Source organism: Entelurus aequoreus, linkage group LG17, assembly GCF_033978785.1.
Source record: "Entelurus aequoreus isolate RoL-2023_Sb linkage group LG17, RoL_Eaeq_v1.1, whole genome shotgun sequence".
In the NCBI taxonomy this organism is placed as follows: Eukaryota; Metazoa; Chordata; class Actinopteri; order Syngnathiformes; family Syngnathidae; genus Entelurus; species Entelurus aequoreus.
This window is the reverse complement of record NC_084747.1, coordinates 45,980,918-46,000,745: the sequence shown is the minus strand read 5'-3', so window position 1 is coordinate 46,000,745 and position 19,828 is coordinate 45,980,918. Positions and strand designations below refer to the sequence as shown.

General features: G+C 40.2%; 1 protein-coding gene across 1 annotated transcript in view; it reads left to right on the top strand.

Annotated features, from left to right (window-relative positions):
- Positions 1 to 19,828, top strand: part of hip1rb (huntingtin interacting protein 1 related b) — a 63,088-nt gene that overhangs the window by 14,868 nt on the left and 28,392 nt on the right. The window contains exons 4-12 of the mRNA XM_062025782.1: positions 521 to 577; positions 1,861 to 1,941; positions 2,024 to 2,100; positions 6,307 to 6,368; positions 9,514 to 9,654; positions 10,163 to 10,220; positions 13,887 to 13,962; positions 14,060 to 14,265; positions 17,000 to 17,072. Coding sequence (XP_061881766.1) covers positions 521 to 577; positions 1,861 to 1,941; positions 2,024 to 2,100; positions 6,307 to 6,368; positions 9,514 to 9,654; positions 10,163 to 10,220; positions 13,887 to 13,962; positions 14,060 to 14,265; positions 17,000 to 17,072 — 831 coding nt within the window. The remainder of the gene's footprint in view (positions 1 to 520; positions 578 to 1,860; positions 1,942 to 2,023; positions 2,101 to 6,306; positions 6,369 to 9,513; positions 9,655 to 10,162; positions 10,221 to 13,886; positions 13,963 to 14,059; positions 14,266 to 16,999; positions 17,073 to 19,828) is intronic.

The following is a 19,828-nucleotide window of genomic DNA, read 5'->3' as shown; positions in this document are numbered from 1 at the left end:
TTACCGGTCGATCTACGTTCCCATCCTCACCTATGGTCATGAGCTTTGGGTTATGACAGAAAGGACAAGATCACGGGTACAAGCGGCCGAAATGAGTTTCCTCCGCCGGGTGGCGGGTCTCTCCCTTAGAGATAGGGTGAGAAGCTCTGTCATCCGGGAGAAGCTTAAAGTAAAGCCGCTGCTCCTCCACATCGAGAGGAGCCAGATGAGTTGTTTCTGGCATCTGGTCAGGATGCCACCCGAACGCCTCCCTAGGGAGGTGTTTAGGGCACGTCCGACCGGTAGGAGGCCACGGGGAAGACCCAGGACACGTTGGGAAGACTATGTCTCCCGGCTGGCCTGGGAACGCCTCGGGATCCCCCGGGAAGAGCTAGACGAAGTGGCTGGGGAGAGGGAAGTCTGGGCTTCCCTGCTTAGGCTGCTGCCCCCGCGACCCGACCTCGGATAAGCGGAAGAAGATGGATGGATGGATTAATGGTGAAATATTTTTAAATTCGTGAATGTTTGGGCGTTTTCACAGGTGTTACAAGACTGCATGAGGCATAACAGCTCGATTGTGGAAATTGGACAGCTTTGGGTAAGTCTATCTGTAGATAAATACACTTGGTTAATTTTCTATATGTTTTTTATAATTAAAATATTTATATTTTTATGTTTCAATTTATTGTAATTAGAGATGTCCAATAATGGCTTTTTTGCCGATATTCCGATATTGTCCAACTCTTAATTACCGATTCCGATATCAACCGATACCGATATATACAGTCGTGGAATTAACACATTATTATGCCTAATTTTGTTGTGATGCCCCGCTGGATGCATTAAACAATGTAACAAAGTTTTCCAAAATAAATCAACTCAGGTTATGGAAAAAAATGCCAACATGGCACTGCCATATTTGTTATTGAAGTCACAAAGTGCATTATTTTTTTTAACATGCCTCAAAACAGCAGCTTGGAATTTGGGACATGCTCTCCCTGAGAGAGCAGGAGGAGGTTTAGGTGGGCGGGATTGAGGGGGGGGGTTTAGGTGTGTGTGTGTGTGGGGGGGTGTATATTGTAGCGTCCCGGAAGAGTTAGTGCTGCAAGGGGTTCTGGGTATTTGTTCTGTTGTGTTACGGTGTGGATGTTCTCCCGAAATGTGTTTGTCATTCTTGTTTGGTGTGGGTTCACAGTGTGGCGCATATTTGTAACAGTGTTAAAGTTGTTTATACGCCACCCTCAGTGTGACCTGTATGGCTGTTGACCAAGTATGCATTGCATTCACTTGTGTGTGTGAAAAGCCATAGATATTATGTGACTGGGCCGGCACGCAAAGGCAGTGCCTTCAAGGTTTATTGGCGCTCTGTACACAGCGGCGTTTTTAAAAAGTCATAAATTTTACTCATTGAAACCGATACCGATAATTTGGAAACCGATACCGATCATTTCCGATATTACATTTTAAAGCATTTATCAGCCGATAATATCGGCAGTCCGATATTATCAGACATCCCTAATTGTAATATGTTGGCCCTGCGATGAGGTGGCGACTTGTCCAGAGTGTACCCCGCCTTCCGCCCGATTGTAGCTGAGATAGGCTCCAGCCACCCCGAAGGGAATAAGCGGTAGAAAATGGATGGATGTTACTTTTTTAAAATTCCCTTATCCTATTTGTCTGCGGTGTTTTTCTCCTGAGCTGGGCCACATACTAAAGGTTTCAGAAAAACAAAACAGCCTCCTTGTATTTTTGATAAGTGGCATTATTATTAGGGTTATCAGTATGCCTTTTTGCTTTTTTTTTCTCCAATGTTTTAGTTGCCTTGTCTATTTGTATTTTTAGAATGTGCTCATTTAAAATGTGATTATTTTGCTTTTCCAGGGCAACCTCCATGACAGATATGGCCAGCTGGTGGCGATCTATGCCAAACTGCTCGATACCAAAATGAGGTTTCATGCCAAGGTAAGTGCGCCCTCGGTCACACGCCCTATCTCATGGCGCGTAAGCATGTTCAGCTTGGTTTTGAAACTTGTCTTTTGTGCAGCATACCGAAATCCCAGCCAACTTGGAGGCCACGGACGAGGTGCTAGAGCGCGTTGCGGGAACAGACGTCAACAATGTGTGAGTTGACAAAAACTATTAAATTGCTCTGATATTTTTACAAGTTGACTTTAGCCATGTCCACACAAAGAAGGACACTTAAAGACTTACTTTTCTATGCGTTTTGGCATCTTGTCCACGAGCAAAAAATACTTATGTCCTTAAAAATTGAGACTTTTGAAAAATCATCTAGTGTGTGTGGATGGGTAAAACTGAGTTCTTTGGTTTGTGTCCTAAAAAATGTGCATCATTATCATGTTTTTAAACCATATTCAACAGAACAGGAAGATGTTTACTTACAAGTGTTTCATTTTGATGCGTGTGCGCGCTAGATAACACGCTCTGGCAATTTAGGGGAAAAAACATCAATGATAAGTGTGCGCTGATTTTAAAGCTAATGTACGCGCCATTGTACATCTGATTTACATCTAACTTTAACAGAGGTGTTAAAATGCCACCAGTTCAGCTATAGCAGCATTTCCTGGCTTCTGATTGGACAAACTGCACATGATTGCAGTTAAATGTGTTTTGTGTAAATTGAGACCGTTTTGATACTACACTGGTGTTGATGGAGATCGTTTTAAAGGGGATCTGCACTTTTTTTGGGGAATGTTGCCTATCGTTCACAATCCTAATGAGAGAAAAGAAGACAAAAGTTGGGGTTTTTTTGCATTCTAACTTGAAATGATTGGCTCGTTCTAGGTCATGGGTGTCAAACTCTGGCCCGTGGGCCAAATACACTACCGTTCAAAAGTTTGGGGTCACATTGAAATGTCCTTATTTTTGAAGGAAAAGCGCTGTACTTTTCAATGAAGATAACTTTAAACTAGTCTTAACTCTAAAGAAATACACTCTATACATTGCTAATGTGGTAAATGACTATTCTAGCTGCAAATGTCTGGTTTTTGGTGCAATATCTACATAGGTGTATAGAGGCCCATTTCCAGCAACTATCACTCCAGTGTTCTAATGGTACAAAGTGTTTGCTCATTGGCTTTAGAAGGTTAATTGATGATTAGAAAACCCTTGTGCAATTATGTTCACACATCTGAAAACAGTTTAGCTCGTTACAGAAGCTACAAAACTGACCTTCCTTTGAGCAGATTGAGTTTCTGGAGCATCACATTTGTGGGGTCAATTAAACGCTCAAAATGCCCAGAAAAAGAGAACTTTCATCTGAAACTCGACAGTCTATTCTTGTTCTTAGAAATGAAGGCTATTCCACAAAATTGTTTGGGTGACCCCAAACTTTTGAACGGTAGTGTATGGCCCGCTGTGTAATTTCATTTGGCCCTTGAGGCAATATCAAATTAACATTAGAGCTGGCCCGCCGGTATTATAGCGCGGCGGTGCCACTGTAACACCACATTCACCCCTAATACTCATACTTGCCAACCCTCCCGATTTTCCCGGGAGGCTCCCGAATTTCACTGCCCCTCCCGAAAATCTCCCGGGGCAACCATTCTCCTGAATTTCTCCCGATTTCCACCCGACCAACAATATTAGGGGCGTGCCTTAAAGGTACTGCCTTTAGCGTCCTCTACAACCTGACGTCACATCCGCTTTTCCTCCATACAAACAGCCTGCCGGCCATGTTACAAAATATATGCGGCTTCGACACACACAAGTGAATTCAAGGCATACTTGGTCAACAGCCATACAGGTCACACTGAGGGTGGCCGTATAAACAACTTTAACACTGTAACAAATATGCGCCACACTGTGAACCCACACCAAACAAGAATGACGAACACATTTCGGGAGAACATCCGCACCGTAACACAACATAAACACAGCAGAACAAATACCCAGAACCCCTTGCAGCACTAACTCTTCCGGGACGCTACAATATACACCCCCGCTACCACCCAACCCCCCTACGCCTCCCCGATATTTACCACAGAAGGCTGCAAATAGAAAAGAGGCATTCAATTTTTATTTAAATTTTATTTGATATGCCAATGATATTTTTTAAGTATTATTATTATTTGAAAATCGATTTTGCATGTCACTATAAAGTTATATAAGCCTTGCTTGTTCAATATTCAATGCAAAACTTGTTTGGGTCCTATTTAAAGGTTAATTTGTTCAACCTTGGCCAGCGGCTTTGTTGAGTTTAAAATTTCGGCCCACTCTGTATTTGAGTTTGACACCCCTGTTCTAGGTGGTTATCAATGCAGATAACGGGAGCAATGCATTCCGCCTCTAAATCACTTTGAAAATGTATAATAACCAAGCTGTAGCAACATTGATATTGTAAGAGCGAACACAGAGGAACTGTTTGCTAGCATAAGAACACGTTGCCATGTTACGGCAAGAGATAACCCAGCAACTGCGTCAACAAATGAATGGCTTTTGAGTTTGTAATGCACAACAAAATGCGAGAGGACAACAATCTGTACTGACTGAAAAACATGAACAATCATATTGCAGTGTCTGTAAAGTATTAGCCCACATTTACACAGTTGGCTCGAGAGCGTATGTACTGTAGTGTATGGTGATGTGCTGCATGTATCATGAATAATAATACTTACTCGACGGCGTGGCGTAGTGGGTAGAGCAACCGTGCCAGAAACCTGAGGGTTGCAGGTTCGCTCCCCGCCTCTTACCATCCAAAAAATCGCTGCCGTTGTGTCCTTGGGCAGGACACTTCACCCTTTGCCCCCGGTGCCGCTCACACCGGTGAAATTAATGATGAATGAATGGTAGGTGGTGGTCGGAGGGGCCGTAAGCGCAAACTGGCAGCCTCGCTTCCGTCAGTCTACCCCAGGGCAGCTGTGGCTACAAAATGTAGCTTACCACCACCAGGTGTGAATGAATGATGGGTTCCCACTTCTCTGTGAGCGCTTTGAGTATCTAACAATAGAAAAGCGCGATATAAATCTAATCTATTATTATTATTATTACTCGATGGATGGACTCAATTGTTTGATCAAGCTGGCCGGGAACGTTTCCCGGTGAATTGGGTAAGTACACCATTAATTCGGCATAGCTTTGCTCAAAGTTCCACATTTGCATTGTGACCAAGTCAGGTCTCTCGGCTTTCGTCTTCTCCCGCGTTTCACCCTCTGTTCGTGCTCGCTTCTATATTCAGCCGTTTATCCTCTGTATATTCAGCTTCAAAAAGATAAGGTTGTAAATCCTCATTTGTCCAAAAATAGTCATCTTCATTGTCTGTTACTAAGTCTGCCATGATTAGAACACACTTGTTTGTTTCCGGAAGTAGGAACACGTTTGTTGCGGGAAGTCGGAAGTGCGCTTCTGTGGAAACGGAAATAAATGCACCTAAGAAAGAAGTTCCGGTATTGCTTAAAATGACAAATACTCTAAATATTGTACATATTACATATTGTTATGAACGTGTCTGTTACTACATTGCATATATACTTGCAGCGTGTATATAAAACGTTTATGGAGGGCTATGAAAGCTACAATGGTGACTCCCGTTTTTTCATCAGTTTTCAAATATTAAAAAAAAACCCATATTGTCAGGTTCAAACACTGATGACATCTATTAAACAAGACAAGAGGCAAATAATTAAACAGAGACAGAATTCAATTTGGACTCAATATATTGAGGAGAGTCGCCCGGACATTGCATCCTTCTACAATCTCCAGCACGCTCTGCCATAAGATTGTATGCCTCCTTCTTTTATTTTGGACCCTTCCCGACCACATGGCCATGACTGTTTCCAAAGGACAAATGTCGCAAAAAGTTCACAGAAAAGGTCGTAAACAATTCACAGAAAAGGTCAGTTTAAAAAGAGTTTGTAAAATAGTTCAAAAAGAGGTCCATAAAATAGTTAAAAAAGAGTTTGTCTGGAAATTGGGCAGATCCTATCATCTCTCCGCTTTGAAGTCCTTGGGCCAGAACAACATCCTTCTGTTGATTACCATACATGAGAGAAAACAGAAAACCCTTCATGTGGCTCTCCCCCTTACACAGTGGAGTTTTACGAGCCTTCTTCTTGGTAGGCTTCAAAGACAGCTCCCGTCCCCCTGCTAGGAACTCAATGTAATACAAAGTTTTTGTGATAATTTAGAAACAATTATTCTAACACATATGTGTTCCTGTCCCTCACAAACGTGAACGATTGGCAAAATAAAATAAAAAGTTTAGTTGAAAAAAAACAAACATGTTGTGTGGACGTGGCCTAATTTCTGTGCTCTTTAGTTCACATCACTGTGTTCTATCTGACAACAAGGATATCAAATTGACGCCCACAGGTTCCAGCTGACAGTGGAGGTGTTTGATTACATGGACGTCGAATTGAAGTTGGCTGAGACAGGTAAACAAAAAAAATTCTTCCAAAGACAGGAAACCCGAGCAGCAGCTTCATAGCGACGGTCTAATGACATTACCCATTCATAAAGTCCCCTCAAGAAAGTATTTATGCACTATCATGTTCTTCTTTAGGAAGGGAGTTTCCGACATGCAGTTTACTTTTAGTTCCTGCTTCTTTCTTCCTTTTTTTGCCCTAATTAGTTACATCTGACAGGGAAATGCTGCAATTAGAGGACATTAGTTAGATTTCCTCCAGTTGACTTGTAATGGAAGACGCCCAGCCCAGGGTTTAACAGGAATTTCAGGGGGAGGAAAAGAGCGAGAAAGTTGAAAAATTTAGAGGTTGGTCTATACAGCAGATCACACCCCCTATGCCGCCCATTTGTTTCATGCTCACTTAAATAGAAAGTGGTTTGATGGCGCTATCTTTAGGGGGGGGAACTGCTGCAGCTATGAATCCGAGAAACACTTGTCATTGTACTTAAAGTATTGGATTTTGTTTACAGTCAACCCGTCCAAGAAACAGTTGATATGACAGCTCGTAGACAGGGCATGAGGTCGTCACATGGGTGGTGTCTGTAAAAGATTGGGAAGAGGAGGGAGACCCACAAGTCATTTCCCTCAATATTTTCTAGTAGGAAGATGTTTGAAATAAACGTGATGTTGTGTAACTGCTAGGGGTGTAACGGTACGTGTATTTGTATTGAACCGTTTCGGTACGGGGGTTCCGGTTCGGTTCGGAGGTGTACCGAACGAGTTTCCACACGGACATATTAAGTAGTGTAACGCACGTTGTGTAAACAATGCACACCGAGGCACAACACACGGCATGCTAGCAGCTAACGGGCTACGATAGACTGACCATACGTCCTCTTTTCACCGGACTGTCCTCTTTTGCGGAGCTGTCAGGGCGGAGTTTCTTAAATGTCTCAAATGTCCGGCATTTTGAGTTAGGGTTGCGTGTATTTTCAATGTACGTTCAGGGTTAAGAAGGGGTTAAAAACAAAACAAATTGTGCGTGCAGCAGCATTGGTGAGGGAGGGGCAGAGACAGAGAGAGCGAGAGAGTTATGATAAATGCGCATGTGTCGCCAGGCTCTGCTTTTTATCCATAGATATATCACATTTAATTTTTTATTATCTATAGCAGGGGTGTCAAAAGTGTGCCCCGGAGGCCATTTGCGGCCCACAGCTAATGTTTTAAAGGCCCACGGCCCATTCTAAAAATATTAAAATAAACAAAAACATAACAAAAGTGAAATAAAAAAGCTTAAAGGTTAAATGTAATTTAGAAAAAGTTGCAATGTTGACTAATAAAACAAAGCTGGTTTTTTTCTTTCAAACTGTCATTGCTCAAAACATAATATTGAATCAAAATCAATGTTATAATGAATTATTGACCTATCCAAGGTTCTGATTACTTCACATCCAATATTCCACTAAAAAAATATTTTTGGTAGAAGATTTTGCAAATTTGGTAAATAAATAACCCCCAAATTTATATTTTGTTGTTTTCTTACTGTACCAAAAATGAACCGAACCGTGACCTCTAAACCGAGGTACGTACCGAACCGAAATTTTTGTGTACCGTTACACCCCTAGTAACTGCACGTATTGTAAGGCTAAAATTGTTTCTTAATGTGTAAAACTGGGTTTAAAACATGCCAATCGCAGTGGTCTTGGAATGTTACACCCACGAATACAGTGGATCTACTGTAATAGAGAATACTGTAAACATACAGCATTTTTGAAAATGATGGCATTTTCAGAATAGTCTCTGTTAAAACAGTTAGCCTTTATAAATAATTTTAATTATGTAAATTAGGGGTGCACAAAAAATGTATTCAGATCCAAATTGCAATTAATCAACCAAAAGCAGATGTTCTAACTTGTAACCTGTTTTTGAAAACGTTTCAATATCATTTATACGAAATAATACATTGCGATAATCTCTTTGAATCAAGAATCACGTTGAATCGATTCTGAATCAAATCATTGCCCCAGGAATCTAAGATTCACACCCCTAATATAAATGATATTGCCTATACTTCCAACCCTAATAAGGATAAGCGGCATAGAAAATGAATAGTAGCGGTTTAATTTATTACGGATATGCTGAAAAGTAAATTACATTGAAGTACTTATGTTAAAACTAGCAAAATTCCCCCATGTCTGAAAAAGAGCAGGAAGAAGCAGAGTGTATTTCATTACACTTCATCTGTGTTCTAGAAGTAACTGATAGTTTGTTCACTTCCTGTGTAGGGCAAGGAAAGGATAGAAGTGTAAAATATTTAAGTTAATACAGTTTGTTGATGGCTTATTCAGCAATAAGAATAAAGTAGTACAATCTAACTGAAACATTGTATAGTAATAAAATCCTGAAGTATGAAACACTACCTTTCTTATTCAAATAATAAAATGATTATTAAAAATGGAATTAAAATATTGTAAATGTACAGTATGCCAAAGGCCAATGAATAATAGTTTTGGACTGATAAATCATTGTAATGAGTGGATAGATCAATCAATCAATGTTTATTTATATAGATGATAACCTTAAATCAATCAATCAAAACTATACTTACTGTACATAGCACTTTTTTGATAGACAAGCAAAATAAATGCTTCATACCAGTTTAAAGGACGACACACACACATGCACACTCCGCCATTGACAATAACAAGACATGGCATGACAGAGGCTGCGATAAAACACTGGAAAATACCTAAAATTAACGTTATCTAAAAATGTTTATAAAAACTTTCAATAAATAATTACAAATATATGTAAATAAACCATAGATTGTTAAATTATAAATGAGTTGAAAATAAATAATAGCAGACCATTATGGGTAAAATATACAAAGTTAAAAAAGTAATTACATTAAATTCAAATAAATATTTTTTTAATTTATTTTAATTTAAAAATGTTTTCTCATTGAAAAAGAAAGGTTCTGATGTTAGAAATTAAATCAAAATTGAGAAAAAAATATATAGATTTTTCTTTTTAGCCCTTTCTTAAATGTATGTATATGACAACAAAAAAATATATTTGTTAATCTTATTAAAATGATATTGAAGCTATTTTTAAATGTGATTAATCCATGCATCAAATGCTGACGTAGCGTGTGCTATGCGCTTTGTCCCCAGTGCTCCGACAGCTCAACTCGTCCATTGCCATCTCCTCGCTGACGTCAGGCCAGTGTCGCCTGTCACCGCTCGTACAGGTCATCCAGGACTGCAGTCAACTCTACCACTTCATGGTCAAGCTGCTGTTCAAGCTGCACGCCTGTAAGGACCACAAATCACTCACAAAACACGTGTGACTGACATCTGTTTTCTTTATTGTTGTTGTGTATTCTGTACCAAGAAACTAGTCAGGCTTGTGAATTACCCTCAAGGTGTGTCATTTGATTGCTTTTTAAACTTCAATTTGCATGAAGTAAGCATTTTTGAAAAATATGCAAGGTTAATTATGAGCAGTCATTACACCACAAGATGAAATATCAGATTTGTTTCACATGCCTCATTATTGTAATGCAGCATATGCTGAATGATTTGTTGACACCAACACTTACCGCCCACTGCAGTAGGCCTACTTAAGAAAAACATTTCTGAGGATATAGCTTTTCTTTCTGATATTTTTTGTTGCAGCTCTTTTACTGGATCCCTGTACAGTATACGGGTGTACCAAATAGAAGGTCCAGAGGATGTGCATACGACCGTACATTAAAAAAAAAAACTTAACCATTTACAGGTCCGTTCTCCTAAATTAAAAGCATAATTTCATGGATTTCAGGCCTCCCTGCTGACACTTTACAAGGACACCGGGATCGCTTCCGTGACCAGTTCCAGAGGTAAGTGTGCAGTAGCTTTAGCGCGGCTACAAGTGGTGTCAAGTGCACACATCGCCACTCCTTTGAGTGTTCACAGTATCTCTAATTGCTCCCGGGTCAGTAAACATTTGTGTTAATATTTATCGATTTAAATAATTATACAAACATGGGGTCTGGTTCAAATATAGAGATGAGGGTCTTTAATTTGACCTGATGTTGTACTCTGTCTCAAAGTGTTAACATGTGCTCAATGTTTCCTTACCATTATTGCTATGTTGTCTATTACCATTGTTGGTATATTCATTATTCCTACATTGTTGATACAAATTATTGTTACAGTGTAATAATTATTGTTACCTGTGGTAATGCCACTACGATGCAACATCTGTATTATAATCCTTGAACAAAGTAGCAGTGAAACTCATGTGAATAATCACTGAATGGAGAACTGGGGGTGGGATTAAATAAATTATCTTCTTCCCACTCCCTTTCAGGCAAAACTGGACAATCATGCATTACATACTATACATTAACTTTTGCACTATATTACCGGTAATTTATATAATGTGTTGTCAACTTTGTACTTTTTATTTATTTATTATTTTTTTTTTTTTATGTCATTGCCTGAAATAAAAAAAATTAATGAAAAAATCTGTGGCTGTAGTCAACCTCCTGATGTCATGTTTTTTTTTTTGTTATCTAATGCCACAGATGGCAGTAGCTGAATTTGAAGTAACATGAGTGGTCAGCTTTATATACCTCTGCATGCGCTTAAACATTTTGCTAATCAATCAATCAGTCAATCAATGTTTATTTATATAGCCCTAAATCACAAGTGTCTCAAAGGGCTGCACAAGCCACAACGACATCCGCGGTACAGAGCCCACATAAGGTCAAGGAAAAACTCACAACCCAGAGGGACGTCGATGTGAATGACTATGAGAAACCTTGGAGAGGATAGCATATGTGGGTGACCCCCCCCCCCCCCCCCCCCTCTATGGGAGACCGGATGCAATGGGTCTGACATAATATTGTGAAAGTCCAGTCCATAGTGGATCTAACATAATAGTGAGAGTCCAGTCCACAGTGGATCTAACATAATAGTGAGAGTCCAGTCCATAGTGGGGCCAGCAGGAGACCATCTCGAGCGGAGACGGGTCAGCATCTTCTAATCAGTTGCTGGTGTTACATTTATCTCACTGTTTACTCTAAACTCATTAGTGCTAATACTGCTACCCAAGCAGTTTGATCTTTACAGCTATTGCAACATTGGTTGTGTTGCTGCTGTATCGTTCATAAATGGTCATGTGATTAAAGGAAGACACGTTTTCCTTTTTCCTGCACTCCAAATCATTGTTCAAATTTGTCATCTACAGGAGGTCCATGTACAAGTCATGTACAAGTAAATCAAGTTTTAGTGTTAGTCAGCGCTTATAGCTAAATTAACAACAGGTATATTCACATTTTTACATGTGAAATGATAACATCTTTATTCTTGATGGCGGTTGGGGCAGTCAAACGGCATAGACCAAGCACTGTAATTAGAGATGTCCGATTATATCGGCCTGCCGATATTATCGGCCGATAAATGCTTTAAAATGTAATATCGGAAATTATCGGTATCGTTTTTTTAATTATCGGTATCGTTTTTTAATTTTTTTTTATTTTATTAAATCAACATAAAAAACACAAGATACACTTACAATTAGTGCACCAACCAAAAAAACTCCCTCCCCCATTTACATTCATTCACACAAAGGGGTTGTTTATTTCTGTTATTAATATTCTGGTTCCTACATTATATATCAATATATATCAATACAGTCTGCAAGGGATACAGTCCGTAAGCACACATGATTGTGCGTGCTGCTGGTCCACTAATAGTACTAACCTTTAACAGTTAATTTTACTAATTTTCATTAATTACTAGTTTCTATGTAACTGTTTTTATATTGTTTTACTTTCTTTTGTATTCAAGAAAATATTTTTAATTTATCTTATTTTATTTTTTTTTAAAAAACAACCTTATCTTAACCATACCTGGTTGTCCAAATTAGGCATAATAATGTGTTAATTCCACGACTGTATATATCGATATCGGTATCGGTAATTAAAGAGTTGGACAATATCGGAATATCGGATATTGGCAAAAAGCCATTATCGGACATCCCTAACTGTAATATCACTTCACTTTTTGTTTGTTTGACGCACTGCCATCAAATGAGCGAGCTGTCGAGACACAATGGAGGTTAAAGTGAAAAAGTTAACAAAAAAGAATAAAAAGGATGTCCTTTCTCGGCGTAGTGACGCACAACTAGGTATTGTTTTGCCTAAGTATTCTTTGTACACATGAAACTTAAAGGGGAACTGCACTTTTTTTGGAATTTTGCCTATCATTCAAAATCCTTATGTAAAACAAGAACACATATAATTAACTTTTTTTGTGCATTTTAAATATTAATGCAATCTAAAGTCCGCTTACAATAGAGCCTATGAGAGTCGCTGTATTCGGCCTACAAAGTCCTTTAAAAACATCCAAACACCTCTACTAAAGTTTTATATACACACTGTAAGTATATATGTAATGTAGTAACAGGCATGTTTATAATAACATGTAATATTTACGTATTTTGCTCATTTTAAGCATACACGGTGCATTTTTAAAACTCATCACGATGTTCGCTTTTCTCTTCGACAACATCACTGTTTATTACCCACTACAGACTTAATGAGAGCCAACAAACATAATAAAACATCACTTACTTTACAATGTCTGCTGTCATTAAGAAGTAATAGAATGTTGGTATAGTCCCGTTGAGATGAAAAATTACTCATAATCCTCGCGAAGAAAAGGGGGGGTGGAACTAAGCATCTTCTTGTTTTTCTCGCCATTTCCGGGTCTATATTGGCAGTCAAAGGGTGCCAACTTGTCAGAATATGGCCTCATCAAGGTGAGGGGTCTTTATTTATAATCTAGAATAAACTTACACGGGAAAGCAGCTCACAAGCCGATGATATCGACATAGCCACACGAGCTAGTGATCCGTTCGCTGCTATAAATAGTTTGTCTGCGTTAGCTCTTATAATAACAATATCACTAATACTTGGTTAATATTAAGGTCATGAAATATAAATGAAGTATTGTTTGCAGAATTTTGGAGGGTTATTTATTGGGGTTTATGGGTGGAATAGAAGACCTCCCATCGGCTCCATTGTAAGCAGACTTTTATTTACGCTTATTTACGATTTAGAATGCGTTTAAAAATATATATACATCCGTCGTCTTGTCTTTCATAATGATTGTGAACAATAGACAAAATTCCAAATGAAAGTGCAGTTCTCCTTTAAGTTCTTTTATAATTTGTCACCATGAAACATCGGAACACTACCATGAATTGATTAACGTGGACCCCTTAAACAAGTTGAAAACTTTGACCATTTAGTGGTCAATTGTACGGAATATGTACTGTACTGTGCAATCTACTAATAAAAGTTTCAATCAATCAATGAAAACACGAAACGTATGACAGAGAATGCTCTGTCATAGATTTTCAGTTTCAGGAAGTTACACCCTTTCTAATCGCCCGCTTGCAATCACCTTATTTGCGTTCCAGCTAAATAATTGCTATGATTGGAGTATTCACACTACTGTTCTCAAGACCTCTTGTTTGTCCATTTGTCCCGCAGCCTGAAGACGTTCTTCAACAGAGCCAGAGAAATGCACTACTTCAAGAGGCTCATTCAGATCCCCAAACTGCCTGACGTAAGTCTCTTGTTGAGTCAGCTCGCATGTTTCAACCAGAAACTTGGTTATTTCTGCTCCCAACGCTCTCATCAATTTCTGTCCATCGCCTTCTCAGTCACCACCAAACTTCCTGCACGCGGCTGCCTTGGCCAAGCATGTGAAGCCCGTGGTGGTCATCGGGGACGACGACGACGGAGATGACGACGACGACGATGTTGAGACGCTCATCGACATCAGTGACAGCCCGCAGCAGGCCAGCATGCCGCAGCCCGACATGTTTGATCAGGCTTTCGGGCCGCCCAACGGGGCCTTTGACGACAGGTATTGAATATCACTTCCTGTCTGCTGTTATTGATACACCAACCTGAATTAGTTTGAATATATCAATTTTTTTTTACCTGCATAAAAATGAGAACTCCTGAGACATTTTTAGAATAAGAGAATACATTTCCTAATGTATCATTGTAAAGAAGTTGTAATGATAAGGGTGTAACGGTACATGTTTTTGTATTGAACCGTTTCGGTACGGGGGATTCGGTTCGGTTCGGAGGTGTACTGAAACGAGTTTCCACATGGACATATTAAGTAGCGTACCGCACGTTGTGTAAACAATGCACACTGAGGCACAACACACGGCATGCTAGCAACGACAGGGCTACTACAACATGCAAAAGCCAGAGCTGGAAGACCCTCCTGTCTCGTAAAGATCTCCCGTTTGGGAACGTTTCGGTTTCGCGGTGCGATACAACAATGGATAACATCGCTTCAACGAAGATAAAGACGAACAAACACAGCTCCCACCGCATTCAAGCAGCCTCTCCTCAGCGAGTCAGGCAGGGCTAAAGCAATAACAAATGCCGTTGGTGTTTTTATAGCAGCAGATTTAAGATTTTGACTCACTTCTATGGTGGAAGAACAATGAGCCCATACATCCTCTTACTGCCAAGTTAGCCAGGCACTACCTTGCCATACCTGCTACCTCCGTGCCCAGCCAAAGGGTATTTTCCACAGCTGGAGACATTTTAACTGCAAGCAGGTCTGCTCTTTCAGCAGACAATGTGGATAAACTGATTTTTCTGGCAAAAAACATGAGTGAAAGTCACCAGGGTTAAAAGCTGGGGAGGAAAAAGAAAAGTTAATCTGAGGCTGGGTTGACTTGAAACTGTTTAATGTTGCACTTTTTGTATGTAGAAGAAGTTTTGTCATTTTATTTAATCTGAGCAACAACTTGAAGCAGTTTAATGTTGCACTTTATATGTGGAAATATTGCACTTTATATGTAGAAAGGTTTTGTTAAGAAACCAATTCTGAGCCTTATCTTATTTAGTTTTTATTTTATATATGTTTACTGCATTAACCCTGGCAATCGACCCTGTGTGTATATGTATGTTATTTTTATGTTAAAATGATAAAGCCATTGTTTACAAATTTTGGTAAATAAATAACCAGAAAATGTATACCCGTATTTTCCGCACCATAAGCCGCCCCGTGTTATTAGCCGCACTTTCAATGAATGGCATATTTCAAAACTTTGTTTACCTATTAGCCGCCCCGTGTTATTAGCCGCACCTACGCTGCGCTAAAGGGAATGTCAAAAAAACAGTCAGATAGGTCAGTCAAACTTTAATAATATATTACAAACCAGCGTTCTAACAACTCTGTTCACTCCCAAAATGTAATGTGCAAATGTGCAATAACAAAAATAGTAACACTCAAAATAGTGCAGAGCAATAGCAACATCAATAACTCAACGTTGCTCGAACGTTAATGTCACACAACACACAAAATAAACATTTAAAGCTCACGTTCTGAAGTTATTACTCATCCACAAATCCCTCGAATTCCTCTTCTTCGGTGTGCTTCACTTGTTTTTTGACACCATCTGTGATGTGGACGCGCATGCAGTCATAGATCAACAGGGACGTAGCTGCGTGAAAAAAGTCACCCGGTCTCTTCGCTCATCTTTTCTTCATCCATCCATCCCTTCGAGTTAGCTTTTATGATGACGCCGGCTGGAAAGTTCTCTTTTGGCAAGGTCTTCCTTTTGAATATCACCATGGGTGGAAGTTTCTGGCCGTTAGCATGGCAAGCTAACGGATATTCACCGTACGTGTTCCCGTTGTATCCACAGTGCGGTTCACAGGAATATCAAAAGTCAGTGGAACCTTGTACGCGTGTCTCTTAGCAGGAGCCATTTTGTGGTCTTTACAGAAACACACAAATTAAATGAAATATCCACGCGCTTCTTCTACGGGGGCGGGTGCTCACCTTGGCGGTTGCTTACAGTAGAAGAAGAAGCGCTTCCTCTTCTATGGGGGCGGTTGCTTACCGTAGAAGAAGAAGCGCTTCCTCTTCTACAGGGAAAAAAGATGGCGGCTGTTTACCGTAGTTGCGAGACCTAAACTTTATAAAAATAAATATTAATATGAATCCATATATAAGAGAAAAATATGAGAAAAATTGTGGTTTTTAGGTGCGGCTTATGGTGCGGAAAATACGGTATTTAGTTTTTTTCTTACTGTACCGAAAATGAACCGAACCGTGACCTCTAAACCGAGGTACGTACCGAACCGAAATTTTTGTGTACCGTTACACCCTTATGTAATGATGAGTGTTTTCCCCTACTAGGACGCCGCAGATACATTTCAGTTGCCACAAACAACTTAGTCTTCGCTCAAACACATAGTAATCACGCCCCTCTCGATACTGTTTCAAAAAAGCAAATAGTCTTTTATTGGCTCTGACATTAAAGCACATATTGGTTTTATTTACGAGCAGTGGGGCTACTCTGGGCCCTTCCCCCATTTCAAATACTCAAAAGCTGTTCAGTTCTGTTGTAGTTCATTTGTACTTCTATACATATTTTTTTACTCACTTTTTGCAAATATGTCGTGGCAAATTATGCAAATTAGACTATCATTACAACATCCTTCACTGTACTTCACTCCACTCACCCACCACTGCCACAAATAGATTGCCTTCCTGCAGAGACAGTCCTCGATGATGCGGGCTTGCTCATGGATTCAACAAACATTTTTGATGTCGTGTCCAACAGAGACCTCCAGATAGAGACCCTGAAACGGGATATGGAGCAGCTCAGAGCAGAGTTGGAGAGGGTGAAAGCAGAGGTGAGGAATAGTAACTGCGATTCTGCGTTATCTGTGTGCACAGGGATCTTGGCCACCTGTCGGGCGGGTGTAAATGCTCTTCCTCCTCCATGGAACGTGTCAACTATGACTGTCCAACTTGTGTGTCATGCTTCCTCCTCTTGTATTGCTCATTGCATCATTGTTTAAATGTTTGAAAAAAGCGATAGCAATGTTATTGCGGTTTAGAAGGTAGAGCGGCCAAACAGGAAACTTCAGGGTTCCTAGTTCGAATCCAGCTTCCGCTAACCTAGTCACTCCTGTTGTGTCCTTGGGCAAGACACTTCACCGACCTTGCTCCCAGTGCCATCCACACTGGTGTAAATGTAGCTTAAAGGGGAACTGCACCTTTTTTGGAATTTTGCGTATTGTCCACGATCATTATGAAAAACATAACGCAGGTGTTTTTTTTAATGCAATTTAACTCGTAAATAAAAGTCTCCTTACAGCGAAGCCAATGGGAGGTCCTCTTTTTCGCCCATAAAACCCAAAAGAAAACCATCCAAAAAGTACACATTTCGTGACTTGAATATTAACCAATTATTTGTGATATTGTTATAAGCGCTAATGCAAATAAACTATTTACAGCAGCATCGTGACCCCTAGCGTGTGTGCCTACATTGAGTGGTAAGCTGTTTCCTCGCTAAAAAAACATAAATCCTGCCTTTTACCTGGATAGTGTCATGATCCGTGGTCCGGATCATGTTTTTGTTATTTTCTGTTAGTTTTAGACTCCATGAGTTCCTGTTTTTGTGCACCCTTGTTTGTTTTAGTTACCATGGCGACTTATGATTTTCACCTGCCTCTGGTGTTCGGGACGCGCACCTGTTTCCAATCTAGGGACAGTATTTAAGCCTGCCTTTGCCAGTCAGTCGTCCTGGCGTCATTGTTTGTTTCATGCAATGCCGTAGTTTATGCTGTTTGTTTACCTCATGCCTTGCCAAGTAAGTCTTGTTTGTGCCATGCCATAGTCCATGCTAAGTGTTAGCCTCTATGTTTCCTGCATTAAGTTTTTTGTTCTTTAGCTTCTCGTGCGAACGGCACGCTTTCCTTTTGTTTGGTTCACTTAGCATGGACTTTCTAGTCCATGCTAAGTGTTAGCCTCTATGTTTCCTGCATTAAGTTTTTTGTTCTTTAGCTTCTTGTGCGAACGGCACGCTTTCCTTTTATTTGGTTCCGGTCTTTAGTAATGTGTTGGATTAATTGAGGAATAAATCATGTTTTTACCTGCACGCCGGTCCGTTTGCATCCTCCATCCATCCATTTTCTACCGCTTATCCCTTATGGGGTTGCGGGGGGTGCTGGAGCCTATCTCAGCTACAATCGGGCGGAAGGCGGGGTACACCCTGGACAAGTCGCCACCTCATCACAGGGCCAACACAGATAGACAGACAACATTCACACTCACATTCACACACTAGGGCCAATTTAGTGTTGCCAATCAACCTATCCCCAGGTGCATGTCTTTGGAAGTGGGAGGAAGCCGGAGTACCCGGAGGGAACCCACGCAGTCACGGGGAGAACATGCAAACTCCACACAGAAAGATCCCGAGCGCAGGATCGAACCCAGGACCTTCGTATTGTGAGGCAGACGCACTAACCCCTCTACCACCGTGCTGCCTGCCGTTTGCATCCTGGGAAAACAAACCTCGCAGCTAGCTGCGACCCCCCGTCGTGACAGATAGTAGAAGAATGAGTATGTAACCCGAGACGTTAGTACACTTTAACAGCCAATTTAGACTCGTAAATGGCGAGAACGACACGAAAAGACGCTTGGTTCAACACCCATTTTCTTTGCAAGGAGTATGAGTAGTTTTTCATCTAAACGGGACTATGACAAGATTCTATCAATCGGCATCCTAATGTCAGCAGACATTGCACATTAAGTGATGTTGTATTATGTTTGTTGGCTCTTATAAAGTTTGCAGTGAGCAATAATCAGTGATGTAGTGAGAAACAAAAGCGAACGTTGTGATGCGTTTTTGAAATGAATGCTTAAAATGATCAAAATAGGGATGTCTGATAATATCGGGCCGCCGTTATTATCGGCCGATAAATGCTTTAAAATGTAATATCGGAAATGATCAGTATCTGTTTCAAAATTATCGGTATCTGTTTCAAAAAGTAAAATTTATGACTTTTTAAAACGCCGCTGTGTACACATCCGTAGAGAGGAGTACAGAGCGCCAATAAACCTTAAAGGCACTGCTTTTGCGTGCCGGCCAAGTCACAAATATGTACGGCTTTTCACACGCACAAGTGAATGCAAGGCATACTTGGTCAACAGCCATACAGGTCACACTGAGGGTGGCGTATAAATAACTTTAACACTGTTACAAATATGCGCCACACTGTGAACCCACACCAAACGAGAATGACAAACACAGTTCGGGAGAACATCCACACGTTAACACAACAGAACAAATACCCAGAACCCCTTGCAGCACTAACTCTTCCGGGACGCTACAATATACACCCCCGCCCACCTCAACCTCCTCATGCTCTCTCAGGGAGAGCATGTCCCAAATTCCAAGCTGCTGTTTTGAGGCATGTTAAAAAAAATAATGCACTTTGTGACTTCAATAATAAATATGGCAGTGCCATGTTGGCATTTTTTTTCCATAACTTGAGTTGATTTATTTTGGAAAACCTTGTTACATTGTTTAATGCATCCAGCGGGGCATCACAACAAAATTAGGCATAATAATGTGTTAATTCCACGACTGTATATATCGGTA